The sequence below is a fragment of the Heliangelus exortis genome, chromosome 4 (genome assembly GCF_036169615.1).
Source record: "Heliangelus exortis chromosome 4, bHelExo1.hap1, whole genome shotgun sequence".
Lineage (NCBI taxonomy): Eukaryota > Metazoa > Chordata > Aves > Apodiformes > Trochilidae > Heliangelus > Heliangelus exortis.
Genome location: NC_092425.1, coordinates 21,641,369 through 21,658,363, shown reverse-complemented (window position 1 = coordinate 21,658,363; position 16,995 = coordinate 21,641,369). Strand labels below are relative to the sequence as shown.

The 16,995-nt window shown below is 41.3% G+C and overlaps 1 protein-coding gene across 2 annotated transcripts; it reads left to right on the top strand.

Moving 5' to 3' along the window:
- Positions 1-1,765: 1,765 nt before the first annotated feature.
- Positions 1,766-16,763, top strand: CASP3 (caspase 3). 2 transcript variants are annotated; one of them, XM_071743302.1, is made up of 7 exons: positions 1,766-2,120; positions 7,250-7,342; positions 9,633-9,757; positions 10,207-10,335; positions 12,301-12,476; positions 12,977-13,094; positions 15,324-16,763. In XM_071743302.1, exons 2-7 carry the CDS (start codon positions 7,269-7,271, stop codon positions 15,545-15,547), a joined length of 846 nt encoding a protein of 281 aa, XP_071599403.1. In that variant the 5' UTR covers positions 1,766-2,120; positions 7,250-7,268; the 3' UTR covers positions 15,548-16,763. The 2 variants fall into 2 exon arrangements, with proteins under 2 accessions (XP_071599403.1, XP_071599401.1); XM_071743300.1 differs by lacking the exon at positions 1,766-2,120 and adding an exon at positions 2,915-3,039.
- Positions 16,764-16,995: the final 232 nt, after the last annotated feature.

The window sequence follows — 16,995 nt, the reverse complement described above, 5'->3', positions numbered from 1 at the left end:
TCTGTATCAGCTGTAACACCACAAGACATCTGTTTAGAGCAGATAAAACTTACAGATGACGTGTTACTACTGACTTAGCCTTCTGAGTTGACTGTGAAATTCTTACTTCATTCTCCTCTCTTTTGTCCCCCCAGAAGTAAGATAATTATTATTATTATTATTATTATTATTTTACTTGCTGGAAAGAAATTTTGTCACCAACATGCTTGGACATCAGTGGTTTTGACTCAGCAGGATGATTGCATGAAGACCCTGCAAAAAATCTATCTCCTGGGAGGCGACTTAAAGAGCTTGCTATTTTATTCCTTCCCTTCAATGAATGACTACTTGTTTTTTTTTTAGTTATGAGGATGCTGCACATCTTTTATTTTTATACCTCACATGTTTGTTGGCTTTTTTTTAAATAAAAGGATTCACCATTTCAGAAATAGTTATTTTCTCAGTTGTGCTATAGGGGACATATAAACACAAATGCATGGTTTCATCACATTTCCCTACTTTTTTTTAAAAAAAAAACCCACCATACTTTAAAATCTGTAACAATTATGGACAACACAGACTATCCACACCTGCTGAGAAATGAAGCTTAGATATGCAAATCAATCACTGCTCAAAATAACATAATTACATTGGTTTCCTGGCTGGTGCATGTCATGCAACATAGCATGACATTCTCTGGCAGGATTCATGCTCTTCCACACCAACAAATCCATGAGATTCTCTTCCAGCCACTGATTCAGCCTTAGAAGAATTTACTAAATAATTTTCTCCCTAGTGCTAAACTTCCTGCCTTTAGCAAAAAATAGCTTCATTATCTACATGGCATACTGTCAAATAGTATTCATCTTCCCCCAACAAAAAAAAAAAAAAGAGGAGTATCAAGTTCTCATCTTTCATCTTGCACTCCTACTTGGAGAAGATTCTACAGTTAAGATTTGAAGAATTTTGTGTGCAAAATATAGGATACTAGACGGTGATAAGACCTTAAAAAAACAGGCCAGTGCCTGTTGTGAGAAGCTGGGAAACAATTTCGAATGTTGAATTTACTCTGACTCCTACTACCCAGTGTGAAACTAACAGACCTGAGAGTTGATGATGAAGCTGAACCTAGCCCCCAGCTGCAGAGAGCTACTGTGCAGGGCCAAACCGCAGGGCATGGGGACACCAGTCGGAAGCTACTCTCAGACTGTGTCACTTGGCTGTACATTTTCCAACCTTTCCTTCATCATGCAGTGGTGAGAGATAAGCCCCGCCGTGAGTGGACGGTGCTGCTCACAGCTCAGTACATCCGCACTTATCTAGCGCGCTGAAATCTGAAAGACAGCCTCTCGCTCGGTAACATCACCACAAATTACTTCAGATGGCGATTGTATTTACAAACCACCATGCCGTCGGAAGTAAAGTTTTTTCAGCACACAGACGAACTACACCAAAAGGCAATAAACAGGGTTTGAGTGACACGAAGTAAAATGCAACAGCATCAAGAGTCGCTCTCGGCCGGTTATGACAGGCCTAACACCCCAGGCCCAGGAAAGACCTCCGTGGGTTCCCTCCACGCGTGGGCCGGGTTAACGGGGCGGGGTTGCTGTTGTTTCACCAAGTGATAGAGCACGGCCAAACCCCACCCCCCCACACACACCAAGCTCCGCGCCAGGATGAGGGATACCGGCAGCAGCAGCAGCACGGCTGAGCCCGGGAGCGGAACGCGGGAGCGGAACGCGGGAGCGGAACGCGGGAGCGGAACGCGGGAGCGGAACGCGGGAGCGGAACGCAGACAGCTGTCCCGCCGCCTCCTCAGCCACGGCGCTCGGGCCGCCTCCCCTCAGGGCCGGGAGCCGCGGGGAACGGCCTGAGGGAAGGGGTGAGGAGGCGATATCCCCAGACACCAACTCACCGCCATAGCCCTCGCTCTGCCGCCGCCGCAGTTTGAACGACGTGACGTGGGGGAGGGGGGTTCCCGCCCTGCGCGGGGAGGAGCCAGAGGAGCCACGGGGTGGTGGGTTCAGCGGCGGCCCTGCTTCACTCCCTGCCTGGTCGGCGGTCGCGCTGAGCCGACTCTAGCCTCGGCGAACAGTTTGTAGGTCAGCGCCGGGAGAGCGGGCAGGCAGGCAGCCCGGCCGGTGAGTGGCGGCGGCGGAGGAGGCGCTGGGCTGCGGGCGTGGTGGCTGGGCCGAACAAAGCGGTGGGGGGTGGGGTAGGGCTGGCGGCCGCCTGCCCGCATGGGGGTAATCTGCGGTTCTCCGGGCCCACGGGGTCTCGGTCCGGTGGGGACAGACGCACAGGGCTTCCCGCCAGGGAGCCCGCAGAGGGGAGCGGGAGCCTCCCCACACCTGGGCCGGGAGGAATGCTGCTGCTCGCCCGGGGCGGGCTCGGCTCAAAGAGATGCCTTCCCGCTCCCCGGGGCTGTCCGCGGCGACTGGGAAGGAGCGAGCGCTGGGAAGCACCGCGGCCGCTCTGCTCTCATCCCCTCCCGGCAACTGCCCGGTCCGCTGCTGCCGGACCTGCTGTGGAGGGAGCCCCGCGGGCTTGGGTCCAAACATAGAGGAGGCTGGTGGGGTGGGGTGGGGTGTGGTGGGGTGGCGAGGGCTTTGATTTTAAACTGCTTTCTGGTGTCCCTCCGACCGAGTGCTAACTAACCTGAAACACGGGGTTAAAATCTGCATTTGGGGCTACCAGAACAAAGCATCGGAGACAGCGCGTTGAACCTTGGCCGGAAAATGTCTCTGCAGCCAGCGGGTTGCTAACAAAGAGTGCGTGTGCCCCGGCAGAGAGAGCCGGGGAGCTTCGGGCCGAGCTGGGGCCAGCGGGGCGGTACCAGGGAGCAGCTCGCCGCTCCGGTACGGGTCCTGCTGGCACGGAGAAAGCATCCTTGAGGCCCTCGCAGACTCAGTGCAAGGCTCCTATCTACTAGCAGAATAAATTCACGTCTTTGCTGATTTTTGCAGATTAGTGCTGACTAACTAAACGTCTGTTTGCTTTTGGAAGATCAGAGTGCTGGCCCAGTGTCATTGTTTGCCAGCGACCAGGTCCAGATCAGAAGTAAGGCGTAGGGCTGCTACAGCATTGTCATGCTTCCATCAGCGGTGCCAGTGTTTAACAGGGGGATAGTGCCGCACAGAAAACAGAATGGTTGATTTCAGATGTTCCTGGTTTCTTCGTACAGTCAGCTTCTATATTTTCCTTCTATTAATAATTAGATAATTATTGGTTGTCACTATACATTGTATAAATGAAAATTCTTGCTGTGTGTGCCAGCATTAGTATCTCAAATGTGCTGTGTATGTATTTATGTACATAAAATACCTTCTTTGTGTGCTTGATATTTTCTTTTGCAGTCATGTGAGGTGGGAAACTGCCCTTTTCTAATCTTTAAGCACGTGTAGAATAGTGGTTTGTTTTGAACTGTGATTTTAATACTTCTACAGTCAATGCTTTGTAGCAGCTGACATACATGGAACATGTGTTGTCTCCTGTGGTTTGCATATTTCAAGATGCAGCTGGTAACTAGAGACAGTTCAGATATTTTCTTCCTTCCCTGTCTGAGAAGCTTTGGTATTATTTGTGTCACTGTATCATGAATTTTTCTTTTTGGTTCACAATTCAAAGAAAGAAATGTTGGTTTAAAAGAAAACCCTTATAGTTTATATTGCACTGGTGACATATCACAATGTAAATTTATTTTCATTAGGTCCAGACAGAATAAGTAAATCCAGGCTGGAAAGGAGTAAAAATTTTTTTTTTTTTTTTTTTTTTTACATTATTTTCTTCTCAAAAGAAAAGTACTGGAGCAACTGCATTTATCTAAAGATAAATGTATTTTTGTTTTAATTGCTATGCAGAGAGACTTTGGTCAATTTTGGTAGTTTGTTAACTGTAGTTTTAGGCCTTTTTTAACCACATTAATTTTTACTGCCTTAGTGCCTGTAGTATCATCTTTATATTCACAGTCTTAGAGGGGCTTTTTTAAACTTTTTTTTTCCAGCTAAAATATTGCAGAGTAAGTTTCCCAAAGCCTACATAAGCTATTCTGATAGATTAGGAAAGTGGTCTTGCTTGTTTCAGCTACTTGGGTTTTTTCAGGTTTCCTTACAGTATAAAACTCATCTTTCCGAATCTTTCAGAGAACAGAATATCAAGCAGCAGAGTACCTGTTTTTTAATAAATTCTTAATGCATTGTCCTTTTTTTTTTCCTTTGTGCCTAGTAGCATGAGATCTGCAGGGAAATGTATATTTTGCTTGACAGAACATGACATCATTGGATTACCTCAGTGAAGATGAGGCAATCCTTGGTAGTGTGTTAGAAGCAGCACCCTCCTCCAGAGAGCATTGCTGATCCCCCGACTGGTGCTTTAGAGCAGAAAAAATACTGTTAAAATATGCATTTGAGTACCTAGCAACAAACCAGGGATGTCTTTTGTTTGTCTTTTGTTCTTTAAAGAAGTACAGTTGACTTGGTGCTCAGAAATTGATGGATATTAGAAGTGAGTTTCAGATTCTGTTCTGAAGATGAATCCATGTGTATTCCAAATACCTAACGTATTATACCCGGTTTTTCTCCACTCTCTTTTTAGCTTCTGTGAAGACTGTCAAGCTCCAGTCACAGTGCAGTTGAATGTAGTAAGCTCTAACACTTTGTTAAAAAAAAATGAAACTGCAGGCTGTGCAGGCAGGTTGGAAAGGCATTAGAAAGATATTTTTAATATGGTATTACAAAACATGTTTTAAATTTTTTATAAACAAAGTCCTATAGTTTATTGTAGTTGTAGGTTTTGCTATCTGTTTCAAAGTATTTCATTGTATCTTTGGCATTGGAGCAAAGGCAGCAGTTTTAGAATCTTAGAGCTGCGAATGGTGAAGATCTTTTTTATTACTTGCAGCATGCTTTAACATTTGTGTTATAGCAGGATTCAGTGGCCCCAGCCTGTTATGACTCCAGCTTGCCTGCTTAAGTCTGCTGCTGTTCACCAGTGTTATTCTCATGAGCTTAACTCAAAACAGCCCCCAGTGGGATGCAGCAGTTTGGTTGGAGGTCCCCCGTTGTGAACTCAAGGCAACCTAATGATCCACTTACCCTGCCTAATGATTCCAAGGTCTCATCTGTTGGCCAGAGGGTTGTTAGCTTTCCCTTTACTTAATCTGAGACTGTCTCTAAGTAGTTATTGGTAGCCCAGGCTGGCTCATAAGACAGACAGGAGGTGACCACAGGTCATGTAGGCACACATTTACTGGTTTACACAAGCAGGCTCCTGTACTTGCAGTGGTGGCACTGCAGATCTCCACAGTGCCAGACAGCTGGGATGGACATGAGGGATTTCAGCAGAAGTTGAATTCCATGCTGCCATGGCTACACTGCTCTCAGGACACCAGCTGGCTGGTTCAGATAATGGAGTTGGTACCTGATACTGTGCTGTTTCATATGGTCTGGTTCTTCGTTACTGTAGGCAGACAAAGAACAAACAAGGAAGAAGGTTAACTTTTCCACTCTCCCCTATTAATCCCAGCCACAGTGAAGAGTTTGGGTTGTGCTTTTGCACATAGTCCCTCTGAAGAGTAAGGAACAGAATGAGTTGCTTCAGAATTGTGGGTCAGTCTATTTGAATGTTTTCCTACAAGGTAAAGTTTGGTTCAAAAGCAAAAGCTGAGAGCTCAGGAAAGCTGGGAAACAAAGCTGAGGATGATGATGGTAGGGATGGAGTTGAAAGAGGCATAGAAATGCCTAGAAGCTGGGCTCTGCTGGAGCAGGGGATCTTCTGCTGTTTTGTCAGTAAGAATCTCTTCATTTCAGTCATGGCTGAGCAGAGTCACCAATTGTCACTCCAGTCTATAGACTGTTGTCAGTGCTAATGCTCCCTCCACAGTTATAAGGCATAGGTTAGGATCATAGTCATGACACAGGTCTTAGGTAGTTGACTTTGGAAGTGATTGTCTTTTTTAACACAGGGAGCTGTCAAGGAATTAGACTTTGATGTTAGAAATTCACTTTAAAGTGAATTTCTGAAATATCAGACAATAATATATTTTGGAAAATTTATTTCTAAAATATCAAGCTTATTTGATGTTTTTGTTAACAAGAAAATTTCTTAATTACATCCATGCTCCAAGATACAAGAAACTGTATTCAGGGTAACCTTGAAGATCTTTTGAAGCCACTGAAAATGCAAGTTAATGTCTTTTAAGAAACAAGGAAAGAAAAAAGATTGTACATACCCAGATTAATTCTTTTGATACACCAGTAACTGTTGCCACAGAAAATAGAAGTTGATGGTGTACTAGCTAGAGTACAGATCTGAAGTTAAGAGACTTATTATAATAATACTGTGATGGTGTAAGATGGCAAATATTGTTTACCACCCAAGAATGTAGGCTTTAAGTAAGAATCTTTGTCATATCTGACCAGCAAATCTTACTACTTGGTCTGGTTATATTTACAATAAATATATCTGCTAAGTAAGTTTCTCTAAAATTCTTGCCTTGTAGTGCCTTGTTTGTTTCATGAGGTCTAAACACTTATTTCACTTCCAAGCATTTATTACTTTGTCCTATCCTGTATTTAACTTTATGATGCTTAATCCTTTTCTGAACCCTGAATTAAAGGTCACTTGTGGTAATATGTTCCATGAGTACAGAGTATTGCTTTTTAATTGATCTCTGGCTTGTTATCCATCATAATTTCTTGTCCTGCCTTCTGATATAAAGAAAATAGCAAGGCACAGTATAGAGTTCATTTAATCAACTACTTAAAGTTACATTATTGTGGCCTCATGTTATTTATATTTCAGTTGCCTTCATAGGTACCACCTGTCTTACTGAGATGCAATATAATACTGAAATGTTGCTAATGCATGTAGGGACATAACAGTATTTCAGATTGTTTTCAATTTGTGTGTCTCTTATTCTGCTTTTTGTTGGCATTTTCAATGATTTGCTGACAGGGATCTGTGGACTATTTTTCCCAGAGCTGTTTTCGAATGCAGTAATATAGGGAAATAGTACATGTTTTTCTTTCAAATATAAGATATGTAGGCATTAATCTGAAATTCTGTTTTTTGCCTACCAGAACTAGTATTCCTAGGCTGAAGTTATTTTGTGTGAATATCCCCTTTAAAATTCCTGTTTTCTCTATAATTCTAAAGGATTGCTCTCAGATTGTGTAAGGCTTTAAGGAAACCTAACAAAAATTAAGAAATCTGAAGGTATTATTTCATATGAAAAATAATTAATATATTTCTATTTTCTTATGTTTTCAAGCTGATAATTGAGAGCCATAATGGCAGATGCAGGAGATGGACTACTTTGGGGGGAAGATCTGTCAGATGCAAAATCTATTCCTGGTTCCAAAGGGTAAGTGAGATACTTGTAGTTAAAGACTTAAATTTTAAGACTGGAGGAATTTTGTGCTGTAATAAAAGGCAAAAGCCATAGTAGAAATAATGCTAAAGGAAAAGTTTCAGTTATGCTAAGTAGCTGAAATAATAAATGACTGTTGAGTTGTTGTACTGACTTGAAAATACCCAGTCCCTGGCTGAACAGCCCATGCATACGTACAGGGAACTGAAAAACAGAACACTTGAGGTGCAGTTAGACTTGGTTCAACATTATTATCTAGTGATTAGCTGTTCTTGAAAAGAGATTTGTCTGCCTCACCCTGGGGTAAATGTTCACCTCTTTCCTTGAACTGCTTCTAGAGCTCACCTGAACCTGTGACAGTCATTTCAGCTGCTTCAGCTGATCTGCTGTGGGGTTACACGTGTGGAAGCACAAGTGCAAGGGGAACTTGCAGGGAGGGAATGGAGGAAAGGCAGACCTGTTCCTCCTGGTGACAGCTAGTTATTGTGCAGGTGTAGCACTGTCATCTGATTATGGTCTCTCTGGGAACTTCCTTTGTTTCTGAAGTAATTCATTTTAGTATTTAAATTAAAATTACATTTAAGAGCATTACAGAATTTTTGTATGTGGAATACAATGTGATAGCAGGGCCAACCTTGAGACCACTTACTCATCTGCTTAAATGAGAAATCCATGCTGACGTCAGAATGTATGGACTGAGTAGAACTGACAGCCTGTGCAGAGTCATGAGTAGGGGTGCATCTGATATGCTCATTAAGGCAGAATTTCAGCTGCACAGAGAGTCTTGGTCTTTCTAGATGCTGAATGTTTACTTGTGAAAGTTGAATGCTACTGCAGGTTTGGTTAGAATTGAGAATAGGTACACATTCCCAGAGCTAATCTTCCCTCCTGGTGCATAGCTTCCAAAAGATAATAATAAATAAAACCCAAGCGGTTTCTTGTTGGTATAATAATTGGTTTTCTTAAACTATTTTTTCTATTTTCCTGTGCAGAGTCATGATGATTTTAGACACAGTTCTTCCTTGATCCTTTAAATTTTAAGCTTGTTATGGTTTGCACAGAACATTGCTACAAATACAGATTACTCTTCACTTTTTTTTTTAAATTATTTGTGTATGTGCACATTTTACTGGACTTGAAACAAAAAGTTTATTTGGGAGCTTAAATAAAATTGCATTGTATAATTAACCTCTATACAAGTACAGTCTTCTAGTCTTAAATCAGAATTATCGTTTGATTTCACAGACATAACTTAGAATCATAAAATGGTTTGAGTTGGAATGGACCTTAAAGATCATCCAGTTCTACTGCCTGTGCCATGGTTATGGACACCTCCCTCTAGACCAGGTTGCTCAAGGCCCCATACGACCTGGCCTTGAACACTTTCAGAGAGGTGGCATCCACAACTTTCCTGGGCAACCTGTTGCTGTGTCTTACCACCCTCTCACTAAAGAATTTCTCCTAACAGCTAATATAAATATACCCTTTTTCAGTTTGAAACTGTTGCCTGTTGCCCACCACTACACTCCCTTTTGATAAAAGGTCTCTGCCCATCTTTATGGTAGGTCTCCTTTAAGTACTGGAAGACTGCTGTAAGGTCTTCCTGAAGCCTTCTCTTCAGGCTAAACAACCTCAGCTCACTCAGCCTGACCTCATAGCAAAGGTGCTCCAGCTGTCTGATCAGCTTGTTGTTGTCCTACTCTGAACTTTCTCAAGGAGGTCAATGTTCTTCCTGTGTTGGGGAGCCCAGAGATGGACATGGAACTCCAAGTGGAGTCTCACAAGAGCAGACTGGAGAGGGAGGCTCACCTCCCTTGATCTGCTCTCCACACTTTTTTTTGGATGCAGCCCAGGACCTGGTTGGCTTTCTGAAATGCAAATGCACGTTGACAACTCGTACTCAGTTTTTCATCCACCAATACCTTGAAGTTCTTCTCCACAGGGCTGCTCTCAATCAACTCATCCAGCCTATATCAGTGTTTGGAATTGCCCTGACCCATGTGCAGGACCCTGCACTTGAACTTGAACTTCTGTTATGTTTGCACAGACCCAGCTCTCAAGCCTGTCAAGGTCCCTCTGGATGGCATCCCTTCCCTCCAGTGTGTTAACCACACCACACAGCTTGGTGCTATCAGTGATCTTGCTGAGTGAACTTCTAGGGAACAAATAGTAAACCTTACCAGTTTCATTTGTTTTGCTAAAATAACCTTATTTTATTATTATTTTGAAACTAGAGAAGAGAGATCAGAAATTAACAGCTGAAGTTTGTCTCATTTCTATTCAGAAAGAACCTATCTGCTAGCAAATCTACAGACTCTGGAATTCTTCCAGACTACAGTTACAGAATGGATTATCCAGAGATGGGAGAATGCATAATAATAAACAATAAGAACTTCCACAGACACACTGGTACCACTTTTTTTGTTTTTTCTTTATTTAGATAAATTAGTGTCATGTGTTATTCTTCAAAATTAAACATGCAGACCAATTTTGATTGCAGTTTAAAGTGAAGGAGTTTGAAACGGGTGTGATTCATTTCAGTCCATTCTTCCAAATATTGATAGGCAGTACAAGTCCATGTTACCATTTAGTCACAATTTCTGTTTTGCAAATGAAATCCTTTTTTATGTCTTTATACAGATAGGTAGACATAAAAATATGGAGTAGATAAATCTACAATGCAGGTACTGAGAGAGGGAAATGATGTGCATGTATCTCAGTGCAATGTTTTTTTCTGTTAGAGTGGATCTGGAATAATAGAATATTCCAGACTGATCTACAAGTGAGAAAATAATTTGGCTCACTCAGACCAATCCATTTATATCATATAAGAAACAGTACATTTCTCTTTTGTGTAGGGATGTCGCCCCGTTCGGGTACAGATGCGGATGCTGCAAGTGTCAGAGAAGTTTTTTTGAAGTTGGGATATAGAATAAAGGTCAACAATGATCTTTCATGTGGGGACATTTATAAACTATTGAAAAAGGGTAAGTAATAACACGTTCAGTGCATGTATTAAATAAGACACTGTTTCCAAATACATATCTAGCCCTCACATCTCTTCCTCCATGGTTCTTTTAGATGATATTTCACACCTACCAGTGGTTTTATGCTAAGAATGACATGTACATCCAAGTTTCTGTGTTTATCCATCTTTGATGTCTCTTCATCTTCTGTACCATGACTGTTGTCTCCGTATCCTTTCTCATCTTCTAAAGAAGGCTGGAAAAAAGGCTGAAACTTAAATGCAGACTGATTTATGGGATCACTAAAGGTCAGCAAGTTGGAAAGAAACCTGCTTACCTGGGTAAAGGAGTTCTGTGCTATATGCATAGTGGTGTGGCCAAAGAGGTGTTCTGATGATCTAGGGATGGGGTCTCACTGAGGGACAAGGACTGCAAGTGTGTGGGCTGAATTACTCTTGGAGAAACAACTCATGTTCTATTTCACTTGTGTAACAAAGCATTTTTCTGTCAAGTGAGAGCTGTATGCTCCTGTTTGTGTTAGTCCTGCTTTGTTTGGACTTGGCTACATCTAGACCAGTGAATTAAATAGTGCATGGAGGTATCTAGCCCTGGAACACAGTCTGTTCTAGTTAACTGGTGGAAGGTTCTCTGGCATGGCTGTGGCTGGTGACTATTGATGCTCTCCAAGACTGTTCTGGATCACAGTTCAACAGTAGAAGTGTTAGAGGGATTATTCTCACCCAAGAGCCAGTTAGCATGCAGCAATCCTAGTTTGGTTTAGGTTGCTATTTTGTTTAGTTTTTTCTTGTAAATACAAGTGTTTGCCAACACAGATGTAGGTTCTTTAGTGCCAGTTAATATTTATGCCAGAGAATTCTTCCAGGCATGGTTAATGTATTAGTATAATTCCAGCCTCTCTGTTGACACTAGCTAAAAGTGGAAAGGCTTCTGTCTTACCTGTGGTATAAGCCTTCCAAATAGGCAATATAATCCACAGAGTGCAACCTAATTAGAAACTCCCAAAAAACAGCCTTTCCTAACTCTTTTAGGTACAGTGCTTGTCCATAAATTGTAGAAATGCATGAGTGTGCATTGCTTGAGAAAATTGTGAATAGTTGTTTTTTCCAGAATAGAAATTTGTTGTTATGGCAGGCTCTAAACAGAAGACTTCAGCTTTTGGGACTGTTACTCTTCTCATCTACACACTCTTGCATATTATTGAGTTTTCCACTCAGAATTCTTTTTGGATTCTTTCTTCTAAACCATACTTGTGTCTTTTCATAAATTTATCCTCAAGTATAATCCCCTCATTGTCAGACAACAGATTACATCAGATAATATCTGTTTTGTATTCTTTAGATACCACAAAATGCAAAAAAAAAAAAAAAAGTACTCTACAGACACTTGATATCTAACCTAAATGTCTTAAGTACAAATTTCAGAGATGTGAAAAAACTTTATAGACCTTGTTACAGGGCAAGAGTGAGAGAGAGAGAAAGCAGTAGTGCTGATACCTAGGCTAGTACACTCCAGCAGCAACAGCTTCCATGCTGCACTCAGTTCCCATGTAATCCAAGTAGATGAAGCATCTCTGATTGGAGAGTTAAGACTTCCCCATCCTTTCCCAAAACTCCGAACTTCCCATCAGTCAGATCCCAAGACTGTTAACCATTACTGCATGACAAAGGAGCACCATTCAGACTTTGAGACACTGTGGGTACACCCTCTTTGTCTCCTCCTGGTTTTCTTGGCCTAATTCTGTGGCCATGTCTTGGAATGGGCAGAGTTTGCCTTTAATTTGGGGTTTTCTGTGTCCAGTCCCCTGAAGTAATGTAGGCTGGCTCCCTTTGTTCAGAAGTGAAAACTGGTTGGAGGTTTCTAAACATGGGAATTGGCTCTTAAAGCCTTCTGTCACATAGGAAGTATGATATGTTCAAGACCTTTAGAGAATGCAAGAAGTTAAGATAATTCTCTTTTTCTTTGAAGTTTCTGAAGAAGATCACAGCAAGCGGAGCAGCTTTGTTTGCGTGTTGCTCAGCCATGGTGATGAAGGATTCATCTATGGTACAGATGGCCCTCTTGAACTGAAAGCACTAACCAGCCTTTTCAGGGGTGACAAATGCAGAAGTTTAGCAGGAAAACCCAAGCTGTTTTTCATTCAGGTGATGTATGGCTGAACAATAGTGATCAAATCACCTGATGACTTCAAAAAATACTGTTTCCTTTAATCATCAGTAAAAAGAAATTACTTATTTCTGCAGTTGCTTTAAATGGTAGTACTTTCAGAGAGATTCTCTTCAAGTCTAAAAGTGGCACAGTCAGCCCTGTTAGGTAGGCAGTACTTGTAGTAGGCTGAGATTGCATTACCTTAATTCTATGGATTATGTACAAACTTCCTGAATGCTACCCAATATTTTAGTGAGTTTCTGAATACACTTTTGAATTAATATCAATCTTAGCCAGACTGTGTAGCTGATTTGGATAAGTGCTAGTTACTTTTTCTTCTGAGTCTGTCTAATGGAAATGTGATATAAATGCTCATTTTGCAAGTTTTTAGTTGGTATATTATTGCCATTAAAACAGAAAAAAAACCCCACCCAGTTTTCTGATTATGATTGTTGCCTTTATTTCTTTATTTCCCATTTTCCTTTCCACCAAATAGGCTTGTAGAGGCACAGAATTAGATTCTGGTATCGAGGCAGACAGTGGATCAGAAGAAGCAGTGTGTCAGAAAATACCCGTAGAGGCAGACTTCTTGTATGCATATTCTACAGCTCCAGGTGAGAGACTTACAAAGTTTTTGTTCCTGAAATTGTATCCATATATCATCTTGGATTGGTATTATAAGTGACCATCTGTAGTTGCATACAGTTAGTGGGTGACTACTTCATTTGTTCTCTTTAGTGGAAACGCAGATTTTCTTCCCTAAGTGGTTTTTTTTTTCTTTCCTGGTTTGATTTCTTTTTGAGGTAGTTGCTACTTTCAGTTCCTACAAAAAAACACCCAACCTGAATATAACTCTTTCTCATTAGCAAGCCTTCTGATATTCATCTGCTATAAATTCAATAAATCTGAGTTGTACAAGTAGTTTACAGCAGGAAGTAAAATGGATTTTTAGTTAAAATAGTTTGCATTGGATGGGACCTTAAAGATCATCTAGTTCCAACCCCTGTGCCATGGGCAGGGACACCTCCCACTAGACCAGGTTGCTCAAATCCCCTACCAACCTGGCCTTGAACACTTCCACAGAGGGGGAGCCAGAGTTTCCTTGGGCAACCTGTGGCACTGTCTCATCACCCTTAAAGAATTTCTTCCTAATGTCTAACCTAAATCTCCCCTCTTCAAGTCTGAAACCTTTTCCCCTTGTCCTCTCACTACACGCACATGTAAAAAGCCCTACCCCAGCTTTCTTGTAGGCCCCCTTCAGATACTGGAAGGCTGCTTTGTAGCACCTCAGAGCCTCCTTTTCTCCAGGCTGAACAACCTCACCTCTCTCAACCTGTCTTCATAGGGGAGGTGCTCCAGCCATCTCATCATTTTAGTGGCTCTCCTCTGGAAATATTCAAGGAGCATTATGTTCTTCTTATGTTGCAGACTCCAGAACTGGACACATTAGGTGGGGTCTCACAAGAGCAGAGTAGAAGGGGAGCATCAGCTCCTTCAGCAGGCTGGCTGTGCTTCTTTTGATGCAGCCTAGGACATGGTTGGCTTTCTCAGCTGCAGGTGCACACCGATGGCTCATGTTGAGCTTCTGGTCCACCATCACCCCCCAACTCTTCCTCAGGCCTGCCTTCAATCCTTTCTCCTGCCAGCATGTATTTGTGTGTGGGATTTCCTTGACACAGTGCAGAACCTTGCACTGAGCCTCATTGAACTTCATGAAGCTTGCACAAGTCCACTTCTCAAGCCTGCCATGGTCCCTCTGGATGGCATCCCTTCCCTCCAGCATGTTGACTTCACCACACAGTTTGGTGTCATCAGTAATGTTGCTGAGGATGCATTTGATTTCACTGCCATGCCACTGACAAAGATGTTAAACAGCACTGGTCTGAGTACCAGCCCTTGAGGAACACCACTCATCACACATCTCCATTTGGACACCGAGCCATTGATCACAACTCTTTGAGTGGAGCCATCCAGTTCCTTATATTTTGAGTGGTCCATCCATTAAATCCATATCATTCCAGTTTAGAGATCAGGATATCATGTAGGACAGTGTTGAATTTTGCACAGGTACAGCAGGTAGATGATGTCTGTTGTTGTGCCTTTGTCCACTGAGGCTGTGACTCCATTGTAAAAGACTACTGAGTTAGGCAGGACTTCTCCTTAGTGAAGCCATGTTGGCTGTCACCAATCACCCCTTTGTTATCTGCTTGCCTTAGCAGAGCCTTCAGGAGGATCTGCTCCATGATCTTGCCAGTCACAGAGGTGAAACTGACACGTTCTGAGAGAACAAACCAGATATCAGCAGATGCATATACCGAAGTTGGTGATAAACACCAGCAAATTTTTGCCTGTCAACTTTATTTTAATGGCATCCTTAAGCAAAATTATTAGTGGCAGAGCCCTTAGTATGCCCTTTTAAGTTATCAGCAGAAGTAGATTTCAGTCTTTAATTCATGCGTGTAGTCCTGAAGATGGTGACAGTGAAATACATTTTGCACCTTGGCTCCGTCAGGACTGTCACCTCTCACCTCTCTTTCATACGTGTATACTCTGAAGCAGTGAGTGGTTAGTAGCTAAGACTGCTACAGCATAAGATAGTTTTCCTGCTTCTTGATTTTCTACCTACATAAAGATTCCTTAGATTTGAAAGGATGAGAGGGCTAGAAAAACCTTTTGATGCTTGAGCAGGTTATAAAAATTAAATTTTGTTGGTTAGTGGTTTTGAGTTTTTTATTTGAAAACATTGATTTACTACTGGGAATTGCACTGTTCCCCTAATTGCTATCCTGTTCTATATCAGAGGCTGCTACATCTGATCAATTTGATATCTCTGTCTTTCACAGGCTATTACTCCTGGAGAAATTCAGCTGAAGGCTCCTGGTTCATTCAGTCACTGTGTACAATGCTGAAGGAACATGCGAGGAAACTTGAACTCCTGCAGATTTTAACTCGTGTAAATCGCAAAGTAGCAGAGTATGAGTCCTGCTCCACCCGGCAGGATTTTAATGCAAAGAAACAGATCCCTTGCATTGTCTCTATGCTCACCAAAGAATTTTACTTCCCTTGATAAAAGAATTTCACCTTGTCATTTTTCAGTACATGTTTTTATCTCTAATTTATATGCAATATTTAGTATGGAATACCACTTTAAGTCTGAATTGCTGTTCACTACTCTGTGTGGCATAATGAACTGTCTCAGAGTTAGCTATGTCTGTTACTAGAAGTAAAACATAGTATGGCTATGTTAGAAATGCAAACCTGAGGAGCTGAAGCACAGACAAACTTGAAAGTAATGCTCTGAGTATCTTGGAAAAATTGGGAAGAGGAGAAGATCAGATCACCTACCAATCTCTTTGGTGCTACATTTCACTTTGCCGAAGAGGCAGAGAAAAAAAACAGTTCTTTTAAATAGTTTCGTTTTGTATCTTTGCCAATAGAAAGAAGATTCAGAAAGTGGTATGTTTACTAATTATGGTAATATGCTAGTAGTGTCATCATACATTTCTTCTTGATTTCTTAAAGTTTAGGTTATAAATGAACCTAAATTGTTTTTATAACTTAGAGCATAAACTGTGGACAAGAGCCATTTTGTTTTTTACATGTAATTAGGAAGCATATTTAGAATAAGGCCAATTTTTCTCCTGATTATTTTGTAACTTTTTGTATGGAATATTAGGTAAACCAATTACATCAACATGGTAGCTGTTTGAAAATAAATTTTGTACTCTGAACTTGAAGCTGAATGACTAAGGGACCAGTCCTCAAAAATTACTCTTTTTGCAGCTCCGTAAGGGAGGAGCAGTTGGGGCATGTGTTGAGCTTTAAGAATCAGTGCAAAAGGAAGTCTACATGCTAAACAGTTTGTTTCCCTCTTTCTGGACAGTGAGTTTGCTTAGTGTTATGTGTGTACCACGTTTAGTCTGTGTGGAAACCTGGATTTGTGGTACTGGAGAAATGCCATTTCTTACCTCTAATATCAGATTAGTTAATTACAAGACTTAAAGTAAAATATATTAACAAAGAGTAAATTTCTATCTCTTGACTGAATTTTATAGAACAGGCTTTTACAAAATTGTGGAACATTTTTGTTGGTCTTTCAACTTGTGGCAGTCTTTCTAAAATGCAAGCAAGACAGAATGGTAAATGACTATAGGGTGCTTGCAAACCAGGACTTAAAATTCTTTCAATTGTGTAGCATAAACAATATTAGCAAATTGATGTTTACTTCCAGAGGCATTTGGGTTTTTTTAAAACTTAAATTAAATACTGTTTCCTAAACTGTATCATACTTTTCTATGTGTATTATTTGTTTTATTATCTGATAGCTTTTTCAAATTAGTTTTGTCTTTAATGCCCCTTTTTCTCAAAATAATACTTTCCCTTTTCTTTGCCATCTGCTTTAAACCTGAAGTTTGAAAATAAGCTACTTTATAGCCAAGTAGTAAGAGTAGGGACTGAGGCTTAGGAAATACAGGTTCAGAAATTGTGCAGAGAAGGCAATTCTAACCAGTGTAG